At 42.6% G+C, this 18355-nt stretch overlaps 2 protein-coding genes across 10 annotated transcripts in view; both read right to left on the reverse strand.

Annotated features, from left to right (window-relative positions):
• Nucleotides 1–470: 470 nt before the first annotated feature.
• On the reverse strand, nucleotides 471–8897 carry sinhcaf (SIN3-HDAC complex associated factor). Its single transcript, XM_078282026.1, has 6 exons — nucleotides 8760–8897; nucleotides 5908–6035; nucleotides 5018–5117; nucleotides 4548–4662; nucleotides 3850–4000; nucleotides 471–3188 (listed from the first exon to the last, which is right to left on the reverse strand). Exons 2-6 carry the CDS (start codon nucleotides 6033–6035, stop codon nucleotides 2891–2893), a joined length of 792 nt encoding a protein of 263 aa, XP_078138152.1. The 5' UTR covers nucleotides 8760–8897; the 3' UTR covers nucleotides 471–2890.
• Nucleotides 8898–9902: 1005 nt separating this feature from the next.
• Nucleotides 9903–18355, reverse strand: part of dennd5b (DENN/MADD domain containing 5B) — a 75967-nt gene continuing 67514 nt past the window's right edge. For all 9 annotated transcript variants that reach the window (XM_071910105.2, XM_071910104.2, XM_078282023.1 and 6 more), the window contains 6 exons: nucleotides 17394–17512; nucleotides 16398–16585; nucleotides 15497–15579; nucleotides 13817–13943; nucleotides 12955–13129; nucleotides 9903–12581 (listed from right to left, as the gene is read on the reverse strand). In XM_071910105.2, the coding sequence (XP_071766206.2) occupies nucleotides 12398–12581; nucleotides 12955–13129; nucleotides 13817–13943; nucleotides 15497–15579; nucleotides 16398–16585; nucleotides 17394–17512 (876 nt within the window). In that variant the 3' untranslated portion in view covers nucleotides 9903–12397. The remainder of the gene's footprint in view (nucleotides 12582–12954; nucleotides 13130–13816; nucleotides 13944–15496; nucleotides 15580–16397; nucleotides 16586–17393; nucleotides 17513–18355) is intronic.

Consider the following 18355-nt stretch of genomic DNA (forward strand, 5'->3'; position numbering starts at 1 on the left):
TGGGATTCAAACCAGCATCCTTATACACGACAAGCGCCTGTTTATCTCACTATAGTGTCATACTTAAGGATGAAGTCAGGATTTGGTGAGCCTTTTGGCTGCAGCTCCATTGGGTTTCCGAGTTTCGTTTAGGCGAGATAAAATTTAAGTTCCACCGTGAGCTTGAGCTTCATTCACTCATATTCGTTCAGTAATACTTAAGAGTGTCTCTGACTTTGGAGAACAAACTCCCAGGGCTTACGTCTTAGAAAAGACCGTGATTATTATACATGCAGCCTGGTTCAAGAGCAATAACCGTTTTATTTTGGGTTATTTCGCTAGAGAAGGGGAAACTGAGCTCTTGATACATACAGCCTCGTGTGGATGTGCAGCTACAGTTTAGGGATATTTCTGTTAATAGGATTTAAAGACTAAACCTCAGGTATTCCACGCACCAATCAGACATCAATACTCAAACATGATGAATGAGGTTTATTGAACAAGTAGAAATTACAAGCGTGTATAAAAATACAAACTTTGCTTTTAGAAATGAAGGGTGGTGCATCTCTCTATGCAAAACAATCTGGACAGAGATGGACTACTGAAATGCATCTTTTCTACTTTGCATGCCAATACCACTTCAACTACCAACAAAAAGAAAAGCACAATCTATCTACATCCATGTTGGATCTCTACTCAGAATATCAGGAATACAAGAGTATCTTGTGGGTAAACTAAACTACAATAGTTTGAGACAAAAGTATATATCGTTTAATACAATCATCATTTCCACTGTGTTCAGTATATGGCAGTATTTGTACATAGTCATCCGCAAGTTTATTTAAGTTCATACAGAGCAAGTGTAGTAAAAATAAAATATTTCAAAGATAACAGATAAGTTAATAAATAACAGAATATTTTTAGACGATCTACCCCACATTATGCTGTAGCACAAAATAATTAAAAGGGGTAAAAAGGGATGGAAAAAGACGTAGTCCATGCCAGACGCTTTCTCCATTTAAACACATAACATTTAACATTTCAGACAGACTGAGGTGCAGTACTGGGAATAAAGCTTTGATACTGTAACAAGAGCTGCTATTGTATATGGTGCTACAGGCAATTTGGTTGAATATGTTGAATGAAGTACAATGTTTATAGTCAGTACTGCACCTCGCTTCCTGACAAGCTGAGGTGCAGCACTGAAAATAAAACTTGATACTGTAAAAGCAGCTCTTATATATTGTGCTATAGGAAGTTAATTGAATATACTGAATTAAGCTTATAGCAATTCATGACAGTGAAGTTGCATCAAAGAAAAACTGGCAGGAAAAACTAGCAAGTTTCATAAATCTGTACACACATCTGTATCCAGTTTCCTGATATCTTTCGAAAATATCAGCAACGAAAAGCTTGGGAACACAAGCATCCTGAACCAGAACAAAACCTTTCCATCAAAGAAATGCTACAGGTGTGTCCAGTGGGTCCAAACCTGAAATGTGATCCAAAATGAAATCTGCACCACCTGGACACACCGCTGAGGTAACCGATCCACCTGAAACTGCCAGACTAACTCCGGTCAGTGATTGTTAATGAAAGTTTTAGGACATGGTTTAAATAGAGGACATCAAATCTGTGACTTGAGCATTACCTTTGTTCTCTTTTCCTTTATTCATTTATATACAAAAATATATAATTCAAGCTGTACAACATCACATCGAGGCAAGTTTAAACAAAAAAATAATGTGTCGAAAGCTCATGCAATTCCCATGCAAAATACCCCTAGCTTTGTATAAGTGAGTCCTGCAAACGGACTTGAATAAACATTCCTCGGAAGGCCTCGAACTAAAACTATCGACATGAATGACAGGGCAAATCCTCGGAGGCTTTTTGGTCGGTGGAAAGACGGGGCTTTTTTCATGACATCATTGGGATTTAAATAGCTACCGAGCCCCTTCCAACAACTAAAAGAGCTGCCAAAGAGCGGCAACAACAACGCAAGAAGTGGTATTCCTGATGCCAAGTGGGAATTTTCGTTTCATATTGTTGCCACCGTCTTCCCGAGGATTTATTTAGCTTATAATGGTTCAGTTGAGGGTTTCAAATAACAGCTGCATCTAGACCAGTGCTCAGAGCCAGAAGTCTCCCTGATTATTTGCTTGTGCTTTCTGTGTGCACCGTGAATTTATTCTTTTTTTTTTACAACAGTGATTCAAAGTCACGTTTCGTCGTCTTTCATTATTTACAGTTTCAATATAGATAACATGGAAAATTCATGACTTTTTAAAGAAGTTGGCGGCTTTACCTTCACTCTAGTGTTAGCCTTCACCGTTGGCTAGCTATTGCGAGACACTGCCGCATCGACATTATAGAAATGTACACACACTCTCGCACCTTACTTAAACCCAAACGTTCACGGATTGTCAACAAAAGAAAAAGACAGTTCAGATCATACTGAAGTGCCCATCAGACTGAAGTGCCCATCAGACTGAAGTGGAAAAATGAAAGAGAGAAATATTTGCAAACAAGAGTGAAGAATCAAGAAGAGGAAAGGCAGAGAGTTGAAGGCTGTTTTTTTTTCTAGCTTATGGCTCCATCCTAAAAGTAAAGGGTAAGTTCCAGAGGTTTCCAGGTTTCCATGCAGCTTTTGTCGATCCAGCATTTCAGACAGAAAGAGCAAAACAAAGTATTTACAGAAAGGTAGAATCTCATAGCACTCCAAGACACAGAAAACAGGGCAGTCCTGGTGAGATCAGAAAAATAAAAGGGGGGGGGGGGTGGTTGCAGCAGCTTGTAAAAGACGGACAAACCACAGCAGTGCGTTACGACCGGTTTTGTAGCGTGCCGTGTTTCAGTGCCTCGTACAGTACGTCTGTCCATCCAGGAAGACCATACCAACCCTGTGCTGACATCACCACTCCTCTCCTCCCTGCTCCTCCTTCTCCTTTTCCTTCTCCTCTGCCTCCTCTTCTTGTTTCACCAGGTGTGGCGGTGACTTGCTCTGCAGCGGGGCGCTCACTGCGTCCTTTCCATTTGCCTCTTCTTCCTCCTCCTCTTCTTCCTCCATCTCCTCCTCCTCCTCCTCTTCTTCTTCTTCCTCCTCCTGCTGGTGTTTTTGTTTCCTCTGACAGCAGGGCTTGTACAGGTGAGGGTCGATGATGACTTCTCCGTAGCGTCCCTTGTACACGATCCCACAGCACACCTTCTGCCTGAAACACCAAACGGTTGCGTTACAATCTACATTGCAGACATGACTGATGGTGTACATTTACTCTAACGTATGGCCTGATGAAGACCATACGTTAATGTTACAGTACAGTCTGTCACAAACCGGGTCTAGTAAGTGAGAGGGGGAGGGCCGTCACACTAATGTGTAAAATTCATTTGTTGGCTTTCATTTTTACCATTTATTTGGGGAAAAAACTCTTTGATCAGTATCAAATTTCCACTTATCTGCACTTGACCCTGCACCCTGGCACCCTCACTCTTCCAAAGCGACATAAAAAGAGAAAAATCACTACCTGAATTTCACCATTTGATTCTTTCATTCTTAGATAAAGAGAGGACTCAGTCTGTAAAAGTATTACAATTTTGGCGACCAAGGACTTAAAGCTGCATTATGCAAGATTTCTATCTAAAAATACACCCGCCTTATCAGCCTAAAGCACAAAGTGGGGCTGCAACAGAGAAGAGAAGTCCCATCCCCTCTAACTGAGACTGTAGATTCGCCCTATCTGCCCAAATTAAATTGTGGTGTCAGGTATGGACGCCACAGGAGAGGAACACTTCAAATGAAAAGGGAACTAAAGTCCACTGGACATTTTCCCCTCAGTGAACACAGTCCTTGCAGACCGGCAGCCGGACCGTTACCTTTTCCAGTAGGTGAGATCCAGGAAGGAGAAGGCCGGGGAGTGGGCGGTGCCAGGTGAAAGCTCGGTGTCCGAGCCCTCGTCTGATTGGTTGCTGTAGCTGGGTGACTGTGCGGGCGAGGCACTGGAGGTGGTGCTGTGGGCGTCCGAGTCTGGGAGACACACAACAAATTATTAACAACACTTTCTATTCATAGAGAGAGCAGCCAGGCATAATATACAGTATGTCTGTCTAGAAATACACTAATAACATGATACTTTATTTATCTTGAACGGGGAGGTCAAAGGTCAGGGTCAGATACATACAACAGAATCTAATAGAATCTGACCTGTAACTCATATGTTAAGAAATCTAGTTTTACAGGCTTATTTCTCCCAAAACACATCAATCCCCTGTTCATGTAGTGCTAAATAAAAAGATGGGTAAATTCTGAACTTCAGATGGTGAACACCTGCCAATATAAACCAAAACACACTCAGACTTTATATCAGTCTAATATTGCTTATTGTCATGCATAATATATACTGTAATCATAAGATATATCAGATTAAAAATAAGGGTAAAAAGTTAAGTAAACCGAATTTGCATCCTCCTCTACATCCCTGACCAACTGCCCCTTCTCACACACGCACACACACACACACACACACACACACACACACACACACACACAAGCCCTCCGCCCTCTGACTGCTTACTGTTTCTCTTCAGCTCGTTCTGCACCCGGCTGATCTGGCTCGGCCTCGCCTTTTTCTTCATCTTCTTGGTCTTCAGCATGGCCTTCATGCTCGACCCTCCTTTCGCATCGACCACCTGAAAACCACACAGGACAGAAGGTTAGGGGGCTTAAAGGGAAAAGGTTACACAGCGGATAAACTGCTTCGGCATGTTCTGAAGACGAGAGCTTGAACTTTAAGAAAGGAGTAATGGGAAAGTTTTGAGTTTGTGACTGAAAGGTTGGTGGTTCAGCTCCTGGACGCTTTACTGGAAGAATCTGGGTGGATAGTGTGAACAAGAATGTGTGTAACTATATGAGTGTGAAGCAGGCTGTTGCTGAAAAAAGGAATGCATGCTCTGTCAACCTTCCCCAAATATATAAAAATAAAGTCTATAGGTGTAGTGATGCCCCAACTAGAGAATATCTGAAATACACTGAATGTTTCCTTACGTGATTCCAGTTCTTCTTGGACCCGGCTGGAAGTTTCTTCCACCTCTTGACCAGGAGGACACAGGCGTTACAGATGTCACCGCAACGCACTTCACCGAGCCTGCCGGGACAGAGAGGGAGAGTCAGAGCAGCTGTGAGTCACACAGATATGGGTCTGTATTTTCATTAAAGGTGCATTAAGTAAAATGTTTACTGCCCCATAGCACAAAATGACCATATCTGCGGGAGTTGATAGGGTTGTTGATCAGTACCAATGACTCAGTGATTACTTCATCAGGTGCTGAGATTTCTGGCTTTTGAAAACTCTTTCCGGCCCATACTGCTGTGTTAGAGACCTGTGGATGTTTCTGCAATTCCTTGGTCGCTGATAGAGTTTGATACAAGTCATAAATTACTTAATGCCCCTTTAATATCTTTGCCCCAGGGTGATCCAGAGCCATTTCAACCACTGCTACTCATGCTGACTCACATCACATCACATCACATCACATGTAACCATGGCAATGGATCTTGGCAACCTGGCTGAGCCAATAGCAGCGAGTCAGCAGAAACCCAGCAACAGAGTGAAGATGAAGTGCTCTATATACGACTCAAAACTAGTTTTTCATAGTGCTTAAACACGGATGTATGTGTCCTAGATTGGTTTTCAGTTCCCTGGATGAAATATGGCATCATTCATTATTGATGTCTTTGCTCATTTGAGGAAAAAAAAAAAGAGGTAAATGAGTAAGTTAGTCTAGTTGCTAGCTGAAAAACAACATCTGTCGCTCCATTTTATATGTTGAGCCTCAGACCAGAAACCTGATCAGAACGCAGCCTAAGTGGTCCCAGACGTCCCACGTGTGGCCCTGCAGAGGGTGACGGAGCCGGAGCGGGTGCCGGTGACTCACCCAAAGCAGCTCTTGAAGTCCCTCTCATATCGCTTGCTGTCAGTGAAGCGGGAGCTGGAGGACTTGGCTCTGCAGATGCAGCAGCCGTCTATGCTCCGGTACATCTTCGGCTTGTGGAAGCCAAACATCTACGACGATACAGGGAGACAAACATACAAGCATTAATACGGCAAAGATGCTGCAGCTCCTAAACATGGAGTCACCATATTATTGGTTTTATTGTCATCGCCAGACTTAATCCTGGGGAAATGAAACCTGTTGTAAAATGTGCCACTATTAAAAGCACCTCTCAAAATATATATTGCAATTATATATAGCTGATATTGCAAGATATCGTGTAATGCTTGCAAAACAGATTGTATATTTTTCTCAGTTTTTTCCCCTTATAACCCTTGTTCATGTGAACCAACAGAGTGGAATTTATAATCATAATACAAGCTGGATTTGTGTGCATAATACGCGCATTTACGTCATACGCCATGGACGATCCCCCTGCCGCTTGCCTGGACCTATCCGGCGGAGATGGGGGAGGTGGAGTGTGTGTGTGTGTGTGTGTGTGTGTGTGTGTGTGAGTGAGAGAGAGAGAGAGAGGGGAGGGGTGGTAGTGAATTACCCAGGTTATCAGCCTGAGCATCACCGAGACAGGAACAGCGCGGCCTGGCTGCCTCTTACGCAACCGTGGTGCTGATGCAACTGGAGGCTCGCCATGTGCTTACTGTGGCCGGGATGCGACGTCGAGGTGATGCACGACGGTACGGCCACTTCTACACCAGTTTAATCACACACACACACGCATTGCATTCATTTTACGTCTTTTAACATGCATAACTGAGTCAAAAATGAGCCAGCAGTACGTTTCGGTTTTGATGTTTTATAGCCTAATTAGCGCAAAAAAAATTAAATTGGACACTGCTGGTGACAACTCAACTATCTCATCGTTTTACGCGTGTATATCGTTTAAAAATGTCGTCGACGGCGCCCTGCAGTAAGTGATGAGCGTCGCCAGTGATTGTGTAATCGTGCCCTTACTGAAGCCTGGCACATGGCAATATGATGGAGGAGGCAGCGTGGTGCCGACTGCAGCCACGACTCTGTCTGCTGCAAAACATCTGGATTTAACAAAAAAAAAAGTTCACAAAGGCGATTACATCGCAGATGACTGACGAAGTTTATCATTTTAAAATCGTCTTTGAGTGTAAAGTGAGTCGGTAAAGCCCACAGCGCAGCACCGTCCATCCTCCAGCCTGCATTTACTATTATTTAGCCGCAGTTGGACAATATTACTGCAGGGAGACGCACGTGGATCAAGAGATGACACTTGCAATAGACGCTAAACAGAAACAGCATGTCACCCACTGAGGATGCTGTTAATATGCATCTATTGTTTGCATCTAGTCTTTGTTTTCTTAATCTTACTCTGCGTCAGAGCTCAGTGTGAGGGCAGCTATAGTACAGGCGTCCATTATCGGACAGTTGACGTGCTTCTCCTCGTTTTCTTGCAAAATTTGGACGACAACCCCCCCATAAGCAGGCAGTCCACTGTATTCAAACAGGTTTACCCATGCATATGCCAGCAATGGAACACACGTACTTTGGAAGACAAATCAACGTGATCTCTGTGTACAGAAATTGGACATGCGCATTCTTCCTTGACCGGTGTTAGACAGTTACACGTGTTTTCCCGGCTGATCAGCCTTGTATCCGTGGACAGTACTATATCACAGACCCCATCTAGCGTTAGTTAACAAATAGTTATAGAAGAAAAGGTGAAGTGATGCTGGGAAAAGGCCAAAACGATAAAAGGCATTAAGTATTAGCCGGGATAACGGGGACTGGCATGTCCGATAATGGGCCTAGGTGTTAGGAGGTTTTATTACATGAAATCTAGAACTACTCTGAACTAGTTTGACACTGTTAATCACAAGTTTCTTGACGGTAATACTGATAAAACTATTGGGCTTATTTATTGCTGATGCTGCACTCTCGGAAGAACCAACAGCTTAGTCCGATAATGGATCCAGATGCGGTACAAGTCCCCGGCCAAACTGTAAACACTTGCACGTTTTCACCGAAGCCAAGCTGCACATTTTTTCGACACCTGCTCAAATTTTAGTACGATGAAGATGATATTTTATAGTTTTAATAGTATAAGTGTGTGAGATTTTAGCTAAATGTCATCCTCTTTTCCCAAATCACGTCGTGATAGTGAACTGTTTCAAAGGGGTTGGACACTGACGCAGAAAACACACCCACCCCAACGAAGTCGAGGTCAGCACAACACCTGCTTTTACTCACTTTGGAGGTTTTTTATCTCATGTTAATCACCCAACAGGTTTACAAACGTTTCAGCATTGTAAGCTAACGTTAACCTAACGTTAAAATTATATTTTATGCAAGAATCTGGACGAGGGGATGAGCACGTTGGCGTCTCCACTTCAACAGAATAACGTTAGTATAGCCATGCTGTAGGAAGAATAAGTTATTTTTAATATAATAGCGTAAATCATGGCCTAATGAAGTTGAAGTTATGTCTCTAAACTAAGTGGTTACCCAGCTAGAGAGTAACAGCTTCAGCCAGACAGACACTCGACAGCCTTTTAACAACAACTATCCCATCTACAAAAACGACGTATAAAACATTATAATAAACCCAAACAACGTTAAAGTCCTCGTAAACTCATGGCTTTCAGTACTCCATTAGTTTGTTTAATTGGTTAGCTAGTTAGCGTTACATTTGTTTCGAGATGCGAAATCAGAAACACCATCCTCCGATAACTTTAGTGCACGCCGACACACACTGCCCTGCTTGACAAACACACTAATTTGTGTACAAAGTAGGAGAATACACTAACCTTGTTTCAAAACGAAAACCTGGACGTCCACGAGTTGTATCCTATACGGTGAAAAAGACGTATTTGGAAGTGAGTCTCATTTAACGTTTAACAATACCGTTGGAGACCAGTTGTAACCGTCGCCTACCTCAGCGTCAAGCTAGCCAGAATAACAACTTGGACTTCCGGTTACAACTTTCAAAATAAACCCCTTATAGACGAACATGCGTTGCAGCTTCTTTGAATAGCAACGATGCCTTTATTTTGAAAGCAAAATCGTCTTCCTTCCGGTGTTATGATTACTATCTCCGGCTAGCTTGACGCAACTAGTGTGCTTGTAGTAGAAACGTTCACGCATGCGTGTTACGCGACTCCCCCTCCACCATTTTCTGATTTTCTTCAATCAGCGCAATTTGCATACAGCTGTGACGTCTCTGCGTCGACACATAGCAATGCCCATATTAGGACTGGGAATTACGCGGGAAAAGGGGGGCGTTGCCGGTTGCCATGGAGAGGGTGAAGGACACGTAAGCTACCAGGCGGTGGCACTGCTAAACCTATATATCTATTAGAGATTTATTGTCGTATATTGTTGTAATTTGTTAGTTTCTTTGTATTAGAACCGAACCTGCATTTGGAAGATGTAGGATTGCTTGAGTTGACATTGTAATGTTTTGTGATTTAATTAAAAAAGAAGCGTTTCTGCCTAAATGGTGGAACATAAACACATAAATGGTGGAACATATAACTTGTTTTCAAACAAATACGACTAATATTACTACTACTACTACTATATACCTGTGTTATATATTATGCAGAGTCATTGAATTAGAAATGATAATAATGTAATAATAATAAAAATGTCTATCTCAGTGGCTCTGATATTATGTAAGCAGGACGTCCTGTTGAAAGATGGTCCTCTGAACCACTAAGCCATCCACTCCCATGCAGTTATATCAGTGGCTGCAACACAGTGGTTACCTAATGGATTGCCACTCTTATCAGAGAATAAGACTGAGCTGATTATGTGTCTCATGATAAGCACAACACCCTTGGAAATTTAAGAAGAACTTCTGAAGGGAGCATAACTGGTGTTTCTGAGGTCAGATTCACATGACCCCCCCCCCCCCCCCCCCCCCACACACACACACACACACATATAAATCATCTTTACGCACTGGGTGTTTTTAATGAAATAGGCATAATAAATATCAGAACAGAAGAGTCAGTTATACAGAGACATAAAACCATAAAACTCCATTTGTTTGGTAGCGTCCTTCCCTTCAGCAGGATTTTCAGGGTTTACAGCCGTGGAAAAAAGCCGCGGCTCAGTAGCATTTCCTATTTCCACGTCCCAGCAGATCCACTCAGTGTTAATACCATTTGTCACACGGCGAGTTTACGTAACAAAAGAGCCATTTATTAAGCAGAGTGTGGAGTAAAAGGGAAGCCGGGAAACGCCGTCATCCACAGCGCATTTCCTCCAGGAAATTCCTCCAAGCATGCAGCAGGTTTGGGAGACGCGGCCCAACGAGTTCGTACTTAAACCCCCTAAGACAAGACAGAGAAGTCTTACTGTGTATTTAGAGTTCTGGACAGTGTCATAAGTTCGGCATCAGGGGGGAACAGCAGCAGGACCACAGTGGTAAAACCAGACACAAGTGGGTTCAAGTGGAAATTGTGGTTATTGGTATGAAGACAGGTATGTTTCCAGTTATTCCACAGGCTTAAAACCTTAAAATACCAGTGTGTTCCACCAGTCGACTGCATTAAAGGCTTGCCGTCTCAGCCTACCACAGATTAAAATTAAAATAAATACATGAAATCAAGACATTCAGAATAAACCCCGGCAGGCTGCCTGTCCTTCACAGACTAAAATACTGCAGATTAAAACAGAAGGGAAGAGATGGAGAGAGTTTTTTTTTTTTTTTTTTTTTTTTAAACCTCAGACTCCAATCTTTCGTCTGGACTTCATGAGAAGGGAGAGTCACAATAAATACACTTCGGTCTAAAATGCGGTCACCTGTATCAACATGCACTAATGAAAATATTTACACCGTTTTCATAAAAGGGTTAATTGAGAAAAGATTCAGAAAGCGCAAAATAGTGGCAATAGTGGCGAAATCTCTCATTCTTCTGGGTCGTAGCGCACCCAAGATATTTGATGCAAATCACTAGAAAACATTGATGTTACCAGAGTTAACAACCATCTGGGGTCAATCAGATTCATCATGTCTAAATGTCATGAATGAAAAGCAACAACAACAACAAAAAACAACCCTGTTTATTTTATATCTGAGAGAGGTTCGACACCAAATATCCCTCAGTCTGAATGGGCATGATGCTCTAACTTCCTATCTAACAAGACAAGCAGCTGAAACTGGATGTATGGAAAGAGTCTCAATAATAATTCTCAATAATTTCAGTAAGTTGAAGCCTTTGCTTTGACAAATATAGACGTAGAAGAATTTGCGAGGGGCTGATTCACTCTGAAGTTCCTATTGTTCGCATTTGTATTCCAGTGTATTTTGCATTTATTACTTTAAGTCACTAAGGGAAAGGAACATTTGTGCTGCTACTGAAGTGTTGATATTGGAAAACTGTTTCGAAACGTCCGTTATAGTTGAGCAGCCATGAAGCTCCACCTGCACTGGATGTGTCTCTCTCTCTCTCTCTCACACACACACACACACACACACACACACACACACACTTCGGTGCAGCATACTACAGAAACCAGTGGATCACTTTGAATACTTGAAGCTGGAAGATACAAAAATAAAAGGGAAGGTTAAACACGCACACACCTGTACACACATCCGCAAAATCCTACATCCACACACACACACACACTCCCACACACACAGCATTTAAAAACAGCCAGGTCTGCGCCTGTCATTTGGTAGGAATGTCCATGCAGCCGCAGGTAAGCTCCCGCCTGCTCACCAGCAGCAGCTTCTGTGTCCGTCGGCATCCGCAGGCTAAACACAACGCAGAGAAAATGCCCAAGAGAAGTGAGTAAAATCACAGCACTGCACTGTTAAGGGTCAGTGAGTAGAATCTACGGCCGCTCCATCACCATCTTCATCATCTCCATGGATTTGAACATCGTCGGTCCCTCCCCAGCAGGGACTCGCGGTCTCCTCCTGTGGTCCTTTCCTCTTTTCGCGGGCCAAAGGCATGCTAATGCTAACGCTAACTGGGGGATGATGGGGCAGCAGCCAAGAAACAGAATGGATTTTTATCACACAGTCTACCTAGTTGAACCTACCGAGGGAAGGCTAGGCTACACACACTCCGCACACAGGGAAACGCCCGCTGTCGGTTTTCCAAAAAAAAAAACATTCTAAAAGTTAAAAAGCGTCTTTCAGAACCGCAGGCTGGGTGATAATACTGCATCCAAACCTTCATCCAAAGCCCTCGCTTCTCACGTGAAGCAGTGGAACCTGCTGCTTTGGTTACCAAGCGTCTCTTTAGCCTTAAAGTTCTCGCTCTTCACTTCCTCCTTCCCCGGTCACATGTCGAATCCCAGAGCCAGTCGGCTGAAGCGGGCCTCGGCGGGCGGTGATGACAGCGGAGGAGGAGGAGGAGGGGGGGCAGGGAAGGAGCGGCGAAGGTGGCGGGGAGGTCTAGGTTCAGGTTTAATCCCTTTGCTGGGGTTAAAGGTCGATGCCTTTGACCAGCGAGGTTTCCAGCGTGATGGGGAAGTCGTGCAGCGTCTCCAGGACGCTGATGAGGGCGTTGACGGTGGTGCGGTCTCTCAGCAGAGCCGCGTCCTCGTACATCCTCAGGATCACGGGACACTCCACCAGCAGGGGGAGCCACTGGGGCAGCAGGCGGTCTCTGCAGAGAGAGAAGGCGATCAGAGAGAGGATACTGTAGTAGAGATAAAGAAAGTGTGAAGTTGTTTCCCCAGGAGGCTTCTGTGGTAAAGTTCTTCTTTTGTCTGTTGCTTTCTTTTATTGTTTGTTTTGAGGTGAAATGTCTTTGGAAAACCCCCTTTTTTAATCTCACATGCACAAATTAAGTTTGTCTTTTAAAGTCATGAAAAACTAGTAAATGTTAAGGAATCTACTGTAATTACATGCAGCATGTATTGGAAATTGATTGGGGGAAATGTAAACCAGACGCAGACGTAGAAAGTACATTAGCTGTAACTCTAAATGTTAGCTGTTTTCTCCTTTAAGGTCTTATGGTAAATCAAACCTAAACTGACCTGGCGCCGAGGCAGACCAGCAGCTGGAACTTTCCGTCCTTGCCGATGTTCCTGGGGGTGGAGTTGATGGCGTTGACGTAGCGACAGAGCGACTGACAGGTCATCCCCAGGGGCTCCGCGGTCTCCTGCAGGTCTCCCATCTGGTCGGCCGACTCCATGTAGGCCACCGCCTTCTCTGTAGCGGGAGGGGAGGAGGGATGAGAGGAGGAGGGGTGAGAGGTGATGAAAGGGTGAGAGAGCTGTTGGCGTATTGATCAGTCTGTCAGAGTTTCCCTTTCCATCTCCTCTTGTCTTTGGTGTCTTGCACGTTAAGCATTTCATCATCTCAGCAAGAGGACTGAAGAGACTTTGATTTATCAGCTGAAAGAGCTGCAGCTTCACTTTCTGCTTTTTCAATGAAGAATACTGAACTTAAAGTGCAAATAGGTCCATAACAACTTTCTACCAGTGTTAAGTTTGTAATTTTGACAAAAAATATTCATTAAACAGTGATACATAGTACACGTCCTTCCTTCATGCACATGTATTTTATGAAAAATGAACAGTTTTAGCAGGCCCATTGCAGCCAAAACACTGTTGGCTGTTACAACTAAAATAAATGTGACAACAAGAAGATAAAAATGTACAGAGATAGTGCTGAAAAAAATGGATTAAATGAGTAAATGTTACTAAATCCGATAAACATTTTAGTCAAAAAACAAACATGCACAAAATTAAATCTAAAATTGCTGCCAAAATCAATACACAGCCTCTCACAGATGGCCTAAGAGAGGCAACATTTCTATAAAAGTGCAGTATCAACAGTTTCCAATATGCTGGTTCTTGTTTATAGCAGTAGATGGCGCTGCAGCTCTGCACTCACCAACAAAGTCCCACACAAAGACGGTCTTCTGGAAGAGCCTGGCGGACTTGAAGCCATGATGGAAGAATTGCTCCAGAGCGCCGACCAAACCGCTCTCTCCACACAGCAGGATGGTCAGACTGCCTCTCTGCAGCGGGACAGAGGGGAGGAGGAGGTCGATTAGTTCAGTTCGACAGTCATTTAAAAAAACAATGATAAAACACTTCTCATTCATGATATTTAGAAAGAAATAAAAATCAATATGATGAGGAAAGACCCTACTGAACTGAATAACAGAATCTAAATGATGGAAGAACACAACAAGGTGGAGAACGGTAGAACAACAAAATCCCAGATAATGGAAATAAAACAAATGAAATAAATGAAAGTAGTCCACTAAAAGAGAGGCGGATTTTAGTGTTTCCATTGTCTGGTGAATAACAAATCTGAAAGAGGCTGCTGAGTTATCAGATAGCAGCGTTAATTAAATCCACTGATACCAAATCCAATTAAATTTGAGGATGCACACAGGCACACACCAGCATGCACAGACTCTGGCTCCATTTCTTGGACTTGCATACTCTTGTTTTTACTATATTGCCTTTGTTTTTGTCTGCATTTGTGTTTTTCTGCAAATCACTTTTAGATAAACCTGTTTGTTAAAAGCACTCTTAGAAATAAACAGGACTTTAATAAAAGAACATTTGCAGCATCAGTGTTGGGGAAAGTTACTTTTAAAAGTAATTAGTCACTTTGCCTTGTTACTTACCTTAAAAAGTAACTAGTTACTTTGCAAAGTTACTCTTTATTCAAAATGACCCGTTAGATTACTTTTTCATTACCAACATGTGTTGTTGATTGTTTGTTTGTTTTAAAATGTAATGCAAGAGTATTACTGTGTTTTTAACAGTAAGCAAATCTCATTTATATTAAACATACTTTGTGTTTTTGCAATTGACAAAACAGCAGGTTGTCTGCACAAGATGCTGCGTGATTTTTACTTTTTTCTACTTTTTTGCAATTTGCACTACCAAAAATAAAAGCAACCACATTCAATTTTTAAAAAGTAACTAATAATGGATTACTGGAATTGGAAAAACCAACACGTTACGTTGCTTGTTACCACAAAACAGTAACCTCCAACCCCGCTAAGTGTTCTGCTGGGGCGAAGAAGAAAGAGCCTCAGATCAGCTGAAACCAGTGTCCTACTTGTAATGTTTGTGCCTGGTTAATGGCCTCCTGCAGGGCTTTATATGCATCACTCTCCATCTCTCTCCTCCTTTTTCCTTCTCCATCACTCCTCTGAGAGCAGCCGTTTAAAGCGAGCTGAATGACAGTTGGCCTGAGCAATTTATAAAACTTCTACTTCCTTGCCATGTCGATAGAAATGCCATTACACAGGCCGTAAAACCAACACATAATGAACACAGCCACCAGAGAGAGAGAATAAAAATCAAAGTAATTATGATAATGGTGATCAGATGCAGAAGTTTATTCACAGGGAGAGATAATGAGAGTAAAGCAGCCTCAGTTTTCTGTCTCAACAGAACTCTGCCAGACTGAACGGGGAGCAGCGAGGAGAGCATTAGTCTCCCACAGCGGAAGGGACCGCAGCACTTAAAAATACATTTAACAAGTCCTGCGTTATCGAACAGAAGAGAGGCGAGTCTCTCTCTCTCCCTGACAGACAAACACACAAACCTCTTTCTCAGGCTTGTGGAAGTGTTTGATGATGTTGTTCACCGCCTCGCCGATGGCCTCCTGGATTTGGGCAGAGGTTGGTTCTGTAATCAGGAAAACAGCTGTGTGAATATAAAGCACTGAGACGCTGTGGTGAAGCTCATTGTGGCCACAGCAGTAGAAGTCAGACTTCCTACATACAATATCTTCTATTTCAAAAAATTCAATACTGTTTCCAGGCTTCAATTTCTTCACTGGATTTGCAGATTTTCTTCAGCATTAAACATAGTGGCTGGGAAATACGACCATTCTTTACTGTGACAAATATCACTATATGTAACATGACAGTGGGTCTGCAGCTACGATAAATGTGTAGTCAGGACTGCCTGCTTATCAGGGCTGGAAAACAATAATTTTCCATGTTTTATCCCAAGATCTGGAAATGATGAAATTCATTTTCCAAGCTTTTCCAGGCTCTCCACACCTGCATACAGGATTCCCACACATTTTCACTGATGAAATTCCACAATTTTTCCAGGACTTCTCCATGACCCCTTTTTCAAATTTCCATGACCAAATTTTAATGAGACTGAATTAAAAAGTAACCGTCAACTACACTAACTTTAAGCATTAGCTTGTTTTCCCACTTTAAAATCAAGGAAAATATTATTTTAACTCAAAAACAGTCAGCAACCAACAATGTTTTCCTCCAACAGGTCTAGACTGTTTCAGAGCTTTTTGTGACATTTGACAGTATTCAAGAAAAAAATACAAAATCAACTTCACAGATAAAATTTCATACATTTTCTAAAAATTTTCTCCTTTTTATCATATTTCATAATCTTCTCCAGGCCTGGAAGACAAAATGTTAAAACTCCACGACTTTTCCAGGAGTGTGGGAGAGATACTGAGAGGTACTGACTGTATCCGCGTCCGGACAGCGACGTGATGCTGATGCGTCTGGTCTGGGACGGCGAGCGCTGCAGCGGGGGCGTGCGGCATCCCCTCCCAGAATCCTCCTCTCCGCTGGGCACCACCAGCTCTCCAATCAGAACCCTCTCCAGGCTGCCGTCGTCGACGCCTTTACCCAGCCACCGGCCACAGGGGAACCTGGGGGGGGAGGAGGGGGAACAAGGAGGGACTTTAGGGTTTTCTACCATCAGCCATCACTTTCATCTGTCAGATTTTCCCTGTGGGTCTAAAGATTTGAACTTTGGAGCTTCTGTTCACAAGCCTAGAGAAGAGCAGGAGGTGAGGTGGATGAGTATGGTCGAGCAAAAGCATTTTCTGCATTATATTTTTGTTCCTTATACATCACTATTGCATCGTACATTCATTTTGTCCCATTTGCCATTCCAATACTGCTGCTGAAGGCAATTGCTCTCGTCTTTGCTGCCTGCATGACTGTTTGTTATGAATATAAGAATAAACCTCATGTATATTGGTAATAAAAACTGGGTAATTTATTGCCATTTGTTTTATTTTCTACACAGTGCTATTAAGAATTTAAGGGATTTCAATTAACTGGAGAAACCTGTGTAAATAGTGGACCTAAAACTTAAATCCTATGCAAAGGACTTGATTTGTTCTGGTCTCAGTGTTGACTTGGTCTCGACCTGTGCTTGGACCTGAACTCAACTGGATCTGGTCTGAGACTTGACTTGGACTCAACTATTGTAGTCTCAACAGTCCTGCTTGGTTGTTTTACGACTGCTGCTGTTGATCGTCTTTCTCTCCCACTTTTTCATGAAAGAATCTATTACTTGTGAATGTGCTGTTGCTGCTGCTTGGCCGGTTCTCCCTCGTACAAGCCTTGTTCTCTTGATCTCAAGGGGACCAGGCTGGATAATAAAAATGCTAAGTAAGCATAAAAAAAATCACCTTGAGAACAAAGGAAAAGAGTTAGAAACACACTCACTTGTAGGTGTGTCCTGTGATCTCGTTGCGCACCATGACGCAGTCGACCAGCCATTTGGCCAGGAGGCCGGCGTTATCGTGACCCAGCTGGACGGTGGTCAGCTTCCCCAGGTTCTGACACTGAACACACACACACACACACACACACACACACACACACACACAGAGAGAGAGAGAGAGCGACACACACACAGCAGAGTGAGTCACGTTGATGAAAACTATCTCTAAACATCCGGCAGGAAAACAACATTCATTTCTTGCCTAATTTACTCTATCACCTGCTAATCTGCACTAAACACACGCACTACAAACACCTACTGTTATTACTAATTACCAGCACTAGGGTTATAGCACTAATAACTATTTTATTTATTTTAATTACTAGCACAAATGTTATTACAGCTATAGCCTTTCCAAGGACCTAAAAGTGCCACTTTCGAAATATATTCATATATTTCTGTAATGTAGTTGAAGTAGAAAAAGTTAATTAATCTTGCAATCAGCTTGTTGAATGTCATTTCATAATTAATTGGGCTTAGTCATATAATGAAATGTTCTGACCTTTTCAGGGTCACAGGGGGCTGGAGTGTATCCCAGCATGCATTGTGCTGAAGTTTGCACAATTAATAATCATAAAATGGAGCCATGAAGAAACATTTATTTTTATTCTATTTGTCTTAGTAGTTGAAAACAGCCCTAAAATTACTGTATAGGCATGAAATGTAACAGAAGTGGCATTCGAGGTCAAAGGCACGACTCTACCTGAATTTAAGGTGGTATTCTATTAGGAAAAAAAAAATCTACCAGGGCTACAGATAAACTACGACACAATCCAACCTAAAATGCATCGTCTTTAAGCAGGGAAACAGGCCAACTGCAGGAAGACGATGCTTTCAGGTAAAACAGGCAACCAGACAGCCGGAAAAGAGCGATTTAAAAAGAAATGGAGGAGAGACAGAGGGG

Source organism: Centroberyx gerrardi, chromosome 24 (genome assembly GCF_048128805.1).
Source record: "Centroberyx gerrardi isolate f3 chromosome 24, fCenGer3.hap1.cur.20231027, whole genome shotgun sequence".
In the NCBI taxonomy this organism is placed as follows: Eukaryota; Metazoa; Chordata; class Actinopteri; order Beryciformes; family Berycidae; genus Centroberyx; species Centroberyx gerrardi.